At 42.8% G+C, this 12,179-nt stretch overlaps 1 protein-coding gene across 10 annotated transcripts in view; it reads right to left on the bottom strand.

Annotated features, from left to right (window-relative positions):
- Positions 1-12,179, bottom strand: part of SEC16B (SEC16 homolog B, endoplasmic reticulum export factor) — a 56,564-nt gene that overhangs the window by 23,059 nt on the left and 21,326 nt on the right. For all 10 annotated transcript variants that reach the window (XM_072733099.1, XM_072733102.1, XM_026001242.2 and 7 more), the window contains 7 exons: positions 10,519-10,663; positions 9,694-9,845; positions 9,267-9,328; positions 7,662-7,797; positions 6,963-7,193; positions 2,457-2,554; positions 491-572 (listed from right to left, as the gene is read on the bottom strand). In XM_072733099.1, the coding sequence (XP_072589200.1) occupies positions 491-572; positions 2,457-2,554; positions 6,963-7,193; positions 7,662-7,797; positions 9,267-9,328; positions 9,694-9,845; positions 10,519-10,663 (906 nt within the window). The remainder of the gene's footprint in view (positions 1-490; positions 573-2,456; positions 2,555-6,962; positions 7,194-7,661; positions 7,798-9,266; positions 9,329-9,693; positions 9,846-10,518; positions 10,664-12,179) is intronic.

Here is a 12,179-nt window from a genome sequence, read left to right on the forward strand (position 1 = left end):
CCGTGCTTTGGAATCAGACAGACCTGAGCCAGTCCTGGCTCCGCTTCTCCAAGCTCTGTGATCTCGGGTCATTTTACACCTTTGCACCTGTTTCCACATCTGCAAAATGGTGATAAGAATTCCTACCTCTGTGCATTAACTGAAACGATATGAAGCAAAGTGCTCAGCACAGGGCCAAGTGCACGATAAGTGATTAACAAACAATTATTATTTATTTTTAGTTTAAAGTCATCACCCTTTGGGACACCTGGGTGGCTCAGTTGGTTGAGAGTCTGACTCCTGATTTCGGGGAGGTCATGATCTCAGGGTGGTGAGATCGAGCCCTGCATCAGGCTCTGCACTCAGGGGGAGTCTGCTTAAGATTCTCTCTCTCTCTCCCCCACCCACCCCCCAAAAAAAGTTCAAAATAAAAATTGCTAAAGTCATCACCTCATTCCCAAGCGCTCCCCACCCTCTAATGCCCTAGGATGCTGGGGTATTGAAGGAGTACCGTGGCTGCTTGGGGGATCCTCCCCGACATGAACTGGAAGAGGGTCTGCAGGGGGTCATTGGAAGCCAGCGTGCTGGTGAAGCTGCAGAGAGAGAGGTGACCGTTAATGGTGGCCAAGCCAAGAGAGCCTTTTACCTCTTGCCAGTGGGGCAAAACTCCCGTATGTTTCTATTTGATTTCAGCAGCTTCTTTTGGAACATGGATTTCTCTTTGCTTGTCAGTTGTGCCTCTGCTACATCCCATTTCTGGGGGGCTTGGCAAGATCTTCATTCCACCATACACCCCACATTGAGCTCACTGTTGGGAGTTATTTCCTGATCTTTGGCACTGACACCCTAACTCTGGAGTAACCATTTCCTAGGCTTTCTTTGTCATGAAAATGATACCCCAACATTTAATAGATCCCTGGAGAACCCCAGCAGTTAACCCAAACCTCCCCTCTGTGGGGCCCCCTGCCCAGCAGATCACCCACTCTGACTTCTACTCCTTTGAAGCAGCCCCCTCGTGCCCTGCCCACAGCTCTCAGAGCTGGTTGCTCTGGCTCAAGACGAGCCTGGTTCTGCAGTGCTTTTCCTCACAAGCACTAAATAGCCATTTCCAGTAACCAAAGAGGCGTAGAACAGGGACCAGAAATGATCCTGCTGATGACAAACCGTGGGATATGCTTAACAAGGATATAATAAGCTCTATCGCTGATTTGAGATTTAAGCACACTCAGTAAGAGAGATTTTTCACAATTCACTGGGCCCCATCAAAAATCAATGGCCCAAGGCAAAAAACTATTGCAGAGATGTATGCTCTAACGTGGGGTTGTGGGATGTTCATTTCCAAAACCCAAAGGAAAATCATCCCTCAGAACACGGTCTTTTATTTAATAGCACCCTTGCCTTGGGAGCTCGGAGTGCTTTTCATAATAAAACTCCAGTGCTCCTCACCAGGCTGAGCATAATGAAATGCGCAGAGGTGCTCCTAGTCCTGCGAAGACTGAGGACTGGGGTAGAAAAGAGAATCCATGGACGCCAGGGTGCAGAAGGGGAGTGTGACAGCCTTGAAGGGAGGTGTGATCTTCCCAGCCAACTGCCCGACAGCCAATTTATGGCCAATTTAAACTTGAGTTAAAGCTGAGAGCTTCACAGCTTCACAGCTTCAACCAACACAGGAAGATGAACATTTTGAGGGACTGTCCTTCTCACTGTCTGATCCAAGCCTGCCCCTTACAGGAGGGTCCCCCAGCCCTCCTTACCTCCCCCCTACATCTGTCCCTGCTCTCCCATGGATCTGGCTACAGCCCAACGGGCTTACTCAGAAACCCTTCTCCAGCGCCCCTACACCCAGCTTCTCCACGTAATCCTTCTTGTTCCAAACCTCTGGCCTTGTAGTCAACCTCCCATCCTGTGTCGTCCCGGTCTCGGTGTGCCAGCATCTCTGACCAAACATCCCTTCAATCTCATCATGTCCCTCTGCCCTAGATGAAGGCTGCTGCCTCCAATTCCCAGTCCTATGAAACCTGTTCCTAGCACAGCTCCTGTTTCCCCATATCCTTACCTTCCTCTCAGTACCCACATTCCCCACTGCAAGACTAAACAGTAGACAGCTCCTAACTAAGCCCCTGTCAGTTCACCAGAAGGGGTCACCTATTCCCTCACCTATGGAACTATCTAGAATAGCCTCTCCCAAAGAGAACTGCCAGATTGTAGAAACCTATGGAATTTTTGTAAACTCACACTCTGAGAAATATTAAAATGTTTATTTAGCAAGCAGGTAGAAAGAACGTGTCTATGTCTAGGTTATAAGAACCTAGAGGAGGGATATCCTACATCTGGGTCAGAAAAGAGAAACTGGAAGGATGCTTGGTGTAGGGGTTTCCCAGAGCATCCTGCATTTCTCCCCACCACCCCCTCCCTTGGGGGTTGGGGGAGAAGTCTCTGCTCCAGTGGTCTCCTTTGTCAGCGCCCAGCTCACTCACCCACTCATAACCCAGCTGTAGGTCCTTGGGTCCATCTTGCTGGCAAGGAACAAAGCGTGGCCCCACAAGTGGTTCTTCATGGCCCACTCCAAGGCTTCCTGAAAACAAAAACATGTCACATTCAATACAACGGTGTTTGGGTACTGCTACCCCTGAGCCACAGAGGCTAGGCTCCCAGGGAGACCCAGAGCCTCATCTGCGAGTGGAACAAAAATCAGGGGGTAAATGGGCTCCAACTGGCACATATTTCTGAGATGTCCCTTCTCCAGCCCTCACTTAATCAAATCCATTATGCTATTAGCTGCCCCTCAAATAGTTTCCAGTTAGCCTTATCTCTTTAGCGGATATCACATGATGCTTTTATGAACCTAAACACCTCACCCCAAGGACTGAGCCTCAAAATACAGGCAGCAAGATGATATTTGTGGGGGCACAGTTTCTTTTTTGCAACTGTGGCAGATATTGCTAGTTCCCCAGCAAAACATGCTCCCCTTCTTGACCTGCATTTTGCCACCTCCCTTGCACCTGCAAGTGGCTGAGTTCCAGGCTGTGGAACAGGAATGGAAGTGATGTGTGCCACTTCCACAGTCTGGCTCGTAGAAACCCCTCGCCTAGTCCTCCATGCCCTTTTCCCCATCTGGATGGTTGGATTGAAGATGCTCAGATGGTACAGCCTCCTCCATGCTGATTGTTTGAACTACTCCATGGAGGAGGGATGCCCCCCTGTTCCATTCACCTGCCCAGGACTCCCATGTGAATAGAAAGAAGCTGCTACTATGTTTAGGACAGTATATGTAGTGGTTAACCTGCTCCACCTAATAGTATAACTAATTGCTTGTTAACTATCAAGTGTTTGTTAACTACCAAATTCATATGCCAAATTAATAACACCATTAACTTGGTGAGATCAGTTAGAAGCTGCAAATTTTAACACAGACATACCAGACACACTCACACTCATCTTTTCATTCAATTTTCAGAATTATTTAATAAGAGCTTAATTTATATTTGAGGTTTTGACCTGGTATTAATAATTTCCTTAGTCCTCAAAAATAATGTGATTTCTGGACAGGAAGTCACTAATGAGGTAACTCCACCTCCAGGTGCAAATTTCTTTGATCATCTCAATATCTCCCACACTATCTTATTTCAAGAGAGAGAACAAATTTAAACAACCACCATTAGGAAGTTCAGCCTCACATCTGCTACAAGGAAAAATGACATTGAGTTACTCTTTTCATATGTTTCATATTTCACAACAGTATTTTTAAAGGGAATTACTAATAATTGGTTGGGAATCATGACTTTGTTCAAAAATTTGCATCTCCAAAAATATAATTTAAGAATAAGTGAAGAAATTGAGAAATTACATTGATATTAATCTCACACAGTGCCAGAAACAAGGCACCAGTCAAATATTGATAAAGATATGAGAGATATTTTGGTCTCCAGCTCATGAGCCGCTCTCAACTCCCAGAATACTCTTTCTATCCCCTGCTCACCTTTGGGTCTAAGGAAACAAGCTGTGTAGGGGATGATTGGAGCCCGAGCTCAGACATCAGGCTGCTTTATTACTCAGTAACTTTCCTCATTTGCAAGTACATAAAACAAGAATAGAACCTAACTGACAGGGCAGCCTGGGTGGCTTGGTGGTTTAGCTCCTGCCTTCAGCCCAGGGTGTGATCCTGAAGACCCAGGATCGAGTCCCACGTAAGGCTCCCTGCATGGAGCCTGCTTCTCCCTCTGCCTATGTCTCTGTCTCTCATGAATAAATAAATAAAAATCTTAAAAAAAAAAAAAAAAGAACTTAACCTACAGGGCCTCTATGAAGATAAATGAGATGATACATGTAAGATGGTAAGGAAGTGCCTGATACATAGAAATTATTTTTTTAAATATTTGCTTTTGTTATTGTTATGTTATTATTTAATCTTTCTTAAGGAAAGAGATTATTACTGATTTATCTCTGTGTCCCCCACTGGATCCAATGCCTTAGAAGTAGTGGCTGCACAATAAATGTTTACTGAACAAATAAATCATTGCTGAAATTGTAGGTCCCTACTATTTAGTGAACAGGGGATGGCTATCATATGATCCCATTGATATTCACTGAGTTTCATGTCTTGTACTCATTCAAAATATAACATCACTGAGGTGCCTGAGTGGCTCAGTAGGTTAAGTGCTTGACTTCAACTCAGATCATAATCTCAAGGTCCTGGGATCAAGCCCCACATTGGGCTCTCCACTCAGTGAGGAGTATGCTTGTCTCTCTCCCTCTGTCCCTTCCCCACTCGGACTCCCTAAAATAAATAGATAAAATTTTTAAAAAATAAATAAAATATAACATCACATACAAATAAACTAAGAGTAAAGATTCAAATGTAAAGGTGAAGCTACAAAAGTACTTGAACTTTATTTTCAAAATTTAATTTTGAAGTAGGAAAGCCTTTCTAAATATCACCCCAAAAAAGTAGTTTTATAGAGAGAGTCCTTAAAAAGTAAAGAGCTCCTACAAATCAATAAATTGGAGATCAAAAATCCAACAGAAAAATGTAGAAAATCCATGACAAAAAAAATTCACAGACTATAAGATATTAGATTTCACTTATAATAAGAGAAATGAAAATAACTACACTAAATTATATTTTTTAACCTCTCAGATTGGCACATACTAAAAGCTTGGAAACACTAAGTTGGTGAGAATGGAGAAATAGGCACTCTCAAATATTGCCAGTAGAGTAATTGGCACAACCTCTAAAAAGGTAATTTGTCACTATTTCTCAAAATTCCAAGCCATATACCCTTTGACTCAACACTTCCATTTCCAGAAACTATTCTAGAAATCATAGGTATATTCTCTTATACAGCAAAATGACATTGGTTGTTACTACAGTGTTACTTGTAATTGCAAAAGACTGCAAATCATCTATATGTCAATCTATCAAGGCTTAGTTAAATTAATCACATTTATCTTTAGGAATCTATGGAGCTGTAAAAAATAATGAAGGTAGTATTTACATGTTATAAGGAGCAGGGGTCAGGAAAATATAGCCTGAAGACCAAATTCAGCCCACTGCCTATTTTGGTATAGTCCACCAACTAAGGATAACTTTTCCTGTTTTTAAATGATTGGGGAAAAAATTTTTTAAAAAGAATACTTCATTATACACAAAAATTATATATATTTCAAAATCTATGTCCATAAATAAAACACAGCCATATCCATTCATTTACATATCATCTGTGGCTGCTTTTACTCGACAATAGCAGAATTAAGCTGTTGCAACAGAGACTCTCTGACCTACAAAACCAAATGCATTTACTGTCTGGGCACCTGTCTGGCTCAGTCTGAAGGACATCTGACTCTTGATCTCAGGGTTGTGAGCTCAAGCCCCACATTGAGTGTAGAGATTATTTAAATCAATAAAACTTAAAATGTATATATAATATAATATATAACTTTATAATTTTATATATATAATATGTATAATATTAATGTACATAGTATATATAATATACTATGTATGTTATATATATCACTGGGTATAGAGACTACTTAAAATGATACCCAATGATATTTGTATATCAAATCATCACATCATACACACTAAATATCCCAGAATTTTTTCAAATACATCTCAAATAAATTTTTTGAATAAATAATATAAAGATTATTATTATCTAATTTACATATCAAAAAATAAACAAGGCATCACTTCATCTGTTGAATTGAAGTATTCAATATTGGTAGGCATACATTAGCTATAGCTGGTGGGGACACTATTGGAAACAAACTTTCTGGTAGCTAATTTAGTGCATATGTAAAGAACTTTTACAAGTTTAACCCATAGTTCCATTCTAGGTATTTATCCTAAAAATTAAGAAGATAAGTCAAAGATTTATATAACAAGATGTTCAAAATGTATAATTTATAATGGGTGACAGCATTGTAGATAGCCTATATATTCAAAAACAGTGAATTAGATAAATAAAATATTATAATTCATAAAGTGAAACATTTTTAAATGGTACATTTTAATGCCATGGTAGTATTACATCATATAATCTTAAGTGAACAGATAGAAATAATTTTATATGTAATTTAATTTTATTTGTAATATATATGCATGGAAAAATGCCAAAAGTAAATATATCAAGATGTTAACAGATGTTATCTTTTTTAAGGATCTATTTATTTGAGAGACAGAGCACGAGTGGGAGGAGGGGCAGAAGGAGAAGCAGACTTTCCACTGAGCAGAGAGCCAGATGCAGGGCTCAATCCCAGGATCCTGAGATCATGGCCTGAGCTGAAGGTAGATACTTAACTGACTGAGCCTCCCAGGCGTCCCTAACAGATGTTATCTTTAAATGGTAAAACTATATAATTTTTTCTTTGTACTTTTCTGAACGTCTTAAGTGCTATAAAATGGATGAATATTACTCATTATAATTGGGGGTGGGGGCCTGGTTACTTCTTAAAAACAAGCCTGGAGGGGCCACACTTGCCTTCTTCCTTCCGTAGTAGAGCAGTTTAGTGAATTTCTCTACGATCTGTGCAGGTGTCTCCACGCTGGGGGGAACCTCCCCGGTGAGCAGGTTTGGGGTCCCTGAGCTCAGCACAGGCCAATCCTCATCGGTCAGGTTGATGAGGTTAGCCACCGGCGGCTGCCTCTTATACTTCTCCAGCTTCTTGCAGTCTTGCATCAGCAGCTCAGCGATGTCAGACCCCACCATGGACTGAAAGGCAAAGAGGGTCATCCTGAGGGAGAATCCTATCGCCCTCATGGTGGCAGCCCAGGCGCCGATGCACCTGCCCTCTCCGTGAGGAGGCCAACATGCAAACACAAGACCGTCCTTTCTTGAATTGTTGTTACTTCAAACTTCAGCTTCACTCTCATGATATGTTCTGCCTTCTGGGAGCCACAGAGATGACCAGAAATACACATACCTTTGTAGGTGTATCATGTGGTTCATACAGTAACCCCAACTGCACAATAACCCCAGGCCAGTGGAGAAGGACAGGGAAAAGGTTATCAATAGCAAACGGGGTTAACATCTGAGCAACTTCTTCCCTTAGGGACATCTGTTGCTTCTTTGACATTATCCATTACAATCACGCCATAAGCCGAATCTTCTCTATCCAGGGAAGACTTAAATTTCAATGCAGCCTGCACCTGCACACCTGTCAGAGCCGTAATACTTTACCCCATTCTGCCGACACAGGAGAACCAACAATTGCCACAGTAGAGCTGAATCTCTGCTCCTTTGTGTCTCTGATTTTCGGCTCTGAGCTGCTTTCTGCTGGCAAAATGTCATGATGTCCACCTTGTGTACATCCTCCCTAAGGAGAGATTTCAGGGAGCAAAGAGTGAAGGGCAGACTCTTTACCTGCACAGGACCACAGGCTCCTGCATTGTGAGGGTGCTAGCAGAAGCCGGGGGAGGGGGTGGCTGAGAGAGAAGCCTGAGTCTGTAGTTTCCTTGTAAAACAGGAAGGGACCTCAGAGAGTCTCTCGTTGTCCCTCTCCCTTTTATAGATGAAGAAACTAAGGCCCAGGGATGGCATAGGGCAGCAGGCCAGAGACTTTGGAGTCAGACAACTCTGGGTTTAAATCCAGCCTGCCACTTCTCAGCTTATATAAGGTTCTTATCCCATATGAACCTCTGCTTTTCCCCCTAAAATAGGCATAATGAAAGAAAAAAAGACCCCACCACCATATAAAAGGAATTAGCAAATGTTACAGGGTATACTAAAGTGCTCAATAAATGGGTAATATTGTTTGCTCCAGGTCATGCAATAAATTAGATCAGCCCCCTAGTGTCCACACCCCCAGCTCGGTGCTCTACCCCACATCCGAATGCCTGCATGAAAGAGATTCAACGCTCTTACTTGAAGAAACTGTCATAATACTATGGGTTTTTCTTGGAGGGGAAAGTTTCAGGATAAGAACAAGTTTATAGAGTAGCGATGATATACATACAGCTTTCCTACACTTAAAGCAGATGGAGAGGTGTTACATAAAGAGAGCCCTAAGGCTGAGGGAGGACTAACTGATCTGTCCACCATGGGACCTCTACTTAGTAGGATGCTCCGGTCAAGGACCCGGGTCCTCTGACTCCCGCCAGGACTCTCTCCAGGGTAGCATGTCCTGAATATCAATCAGAAATGGGACTAGGACATTTTTATGACTTAGAATATTGAATCACTCAACTTGTATGTGTGTATATGTATATATATACACACACATATATATAACAAATATGTATTGATGTTTATTATAATAATGTCATTTATTGTTCTCTTCCATTGTTACCAATTAAATAATATTGTTTGCTAAAAAGAAAAAGAAATAGGACTAGGAAATTAAAAGCAATACTAGCTCAATCCTACAGAGGGCAGACTTGCACACCATCCAGGAACACACACCGCGCTATTTCTCCAGAAAATGGCAAGAATCGTTTTCCCACTCTGATCCGCTTGTCTATAATTTCCCAGGCTATGCACCACCTTTCTACCAGTATCTATTCAGTACTCAGAATGCAAAAACCTCCTACTCTGTAGCTCCTGCAAAATAGAACTGTTTTCAGATTTTTAATCTTAATTTTTCTTTCTGCTCCTCGACTCTCCAGTTGCTTGTCAAAAGAGATCAGGCCACATTTGTCTCTATCTTGTTGCACAGGGTATTCTGCTCCACAGGGGATAGATATTTTCTTTCAAGGAAGCCAAGAGCAAATCCCCAAAATGCTGATCTGGGCAGGCAGATTTTGTAGATTCAAAAGCCCTCACTTGGCAGCTCTTAAGATAATTTACCTGATCAGGGGTCCTGAGAAAGTCCTCAGCTCTTCTTGCTCCTCAGAATAATTAAGAATAATCTGGAACGAAAAATCAGATTTGGCGTTCAAGACCACGTCCACCCAATTCTTGTCAGTGAAGTCCAATATCAGAACCCGTGGCTGTGGTCCTGGGATGTGGCTCAGTGCTTTGTGGAGAACACAGGAGGTTTAAAGTGAGTTCTCCGGTTGCTGAAAGTGAGCTAATAGCATCTCAGAAGAAACTTAAATCTAGTATCACTTCTTTGAGAGAAGACTCCTACCCTTTCCTTCACAATACATGCCCCAATCCATGGAGGGCATGGCCCAGTTCCCCACAAGAGCATCCCATTCCCGGAGATGCCCAGGCTCAGGCAAAGCGAAACAAAGCCAAGTGCCAGCTTTCTGCAACACAGAATCTTGTTTACCTCCATGCTGTGCAGTTCAACTAGGGCCGTCTGTCCATCTCTGGGGGAGCTGGGACTCACATACACCAGCTGACCTCCTGGCCCAAAACTCACAGGCACATGAGGGATGTAGAATTTCATGGGCTCCTTAGGACGTGCTGCCGAGACATTCTCTGACCAATAGACACAGGGGGACCTGTTAGCATTACTGCTACTACTTATCTTTAGAAGTACACCACAGACGTGTTTCTACCCAAATTCCACCTGGGCAAAGATAAGACTCTGGGTGGGTGGGGTAATTAAAAGAAGCCTATGCTCCAAGTCAGAGTTAAGCCTCTCAGAATATGTTAAAATACAAGGTAAGGATTCAATGGTTTGGTCCAAATGGTAAGGCACCAGGCCCAGACTCCCCCATGATGGCAAGAGACTGGGGACTCTGGCTCTCATAACCCCAGTACTCATGACATGTCCTACATCCAAACAAAACAACCTTGCTTTGTGGCCTGCCTTTGCTTTATCAAACTGACTCTGGTCTTCACTTTCTTCACCTGTTACATTAAAGTATTTCTGAGTGTCTCCTCTCCCAGCCTGACCCTGATGGCTAGAAGCCGTGTTCCCTTCTAAGAATCGCCTATGATGCAATCTCTAGTACAAGAGAAAAGGTAAAAATAGAGCCAAAATGGCCTCTCTGCTCAGGAGAGAGAAGAGCATTTACTTGCATAAGTAAATGAGGCAGGCAATGATCCACTCTTGGAAGTACAGAGGAAGGGTGACTTTCCAAGAGGTTGCCAACTAGCCCTCTTCTCACCAGACTTAACCAGTTGCTCAGATCACTTCAGTACCCACCAGCCTGAACTGGACTCCAAGCTGCTGGTGCCATGGGGTTGTACAGCTCAGAGGCATCTCCTATATACTGACTGAGCTCGTAGGCGCTGGAGGTGAGGCCAGACTCATGCTGCTGGAGAAGGTTGGACTCGTCGGCCAGTGGTGGCTGGAAGTTAAAGATAATGAAAACACATGGGAAGAATCAGAAGCACTTTCAGACAGATGGACCTCCCATGTGTTCCTTCAAAGCAACAAAATCAAAACTTTCAAATAAATACATCTAATGTGGATGTGTTGCAGGGAACAGAAGTGCGCGTTTGATCAACGAATCATGGCCTAGTGAAAAGGGTGTAGGGGATCCCTGGATGGCTCAGTGGTTTAGCGCCTGCCTGTGGCCCAGGGTGTGATCCTGGAGACCCAGAATTGAGTCCCACGTCGGGATCCCTGCATGGAGCCTGCTTCTCCCTCTGCCTGTGTCTCTGCCTCTCTCTCTCTCTCTCTCTCTCTCTCTCTCTCTGTATCTCTCATGAATAAATAAATAAAATCATTAAAAAAAAAAAAGAATAAGAAAGAAAAGGGTGTAGGCACAGAGGCCAGGGGACCTGAATTCAAATCCCAGCTTTGTTGGGATACCCAGCTGGCTCAGTGAGTAGAGCATGTGACTCTTGATCTTGGGGTTATGAGTTCAAGCATCACTCTGGGTGTAGGGATGACTTAAAAATAAAATAAATCTTCAAATCCCAGCTCTGTCAATACCTGCTGTGACCTTGGAAAAATGATTTAAGCTGTCTGAGCTCAGGACTCCCATCTGTAATATAATCATATTCGTCGGGACTCCTGGATGGCTCAGCGGTTAAGCTCTACTTTCAACTCAGGGCGTGATCTTGGAGTTCAGGGATCAAGTTCCACATCAGGCTCCCTGAGAGGAGCCTGCTTCTCCCTCTCCCTCTGCCTATGTTTCTGCCTCTCTCTCTTTGTGTCTGTCATGAATAAATAAATAAAATCTTTGAAAAAATAATCATATTTGTCCTATAGATTTCAAGTACTTACTCATGTATTCATTCACCGTTATTTAATGAGCACCTACTATGCTCCAGGCACTGTGCTTTCCCTGGGGACACAGGTGTACAAGAAATTCATGGAACTTATATCCCAGGAGGATGAAACAATAGATGCAAAGCTGTAAAGGGCTGTTCTCATGTCTGGCTGCTGTTCCTATGGGCATATGTTACATAGCATGTGCCCTGCCCTGTTAAGTGTTAGGTATACAGAAGAAAATGTTCTCAAAAAGCAGACAGATCTCATCATGGAAACAAAAGTAATATAAGACTGTCAAAAATCAAGAGCTTGTCTCAGCAGTATTTTTACCACTTTTCCATAAACCTGAAATTATTCTCAAATTAAAAATTTATTTTAAAAAATTTAAGAACTCCATTTTGTGGTCTGGCTGGTATACCCAGTAGGATTTCAGAGGAGAGAGTTGGAAGAGTCAAGAAAGGTTTCAACTCTGCTTTTCAGACCCGAATTGAAAGATTCCAGCAATTCCTCACTCCCTGAATAAACTAAATTGCCAGTCCCCTGGGGTACTGGTGACAGCCTCTCCTTTTGCTCAGCACCTCGGAGTGACTTGGGTGACACTTCCTGGTCCAGCCAATTTGACAAAAATGCAAAAGGGACAGATC

Source organism: Vulpes vulpes, chromosome 13 (genome assembly GCF_048418805.1).
Source record: "Vulpes vulpes isolate BD-2025 chromosome 13, VulVul3, whole genome shotgun sequence".
NCBI classification, from domain to species: domain Eukaryota; kingdom Metazoa; phylum Chordata; class Mammalia; order Carnivora; family Canidae; genus Vulpes; species Vulpes vulpes.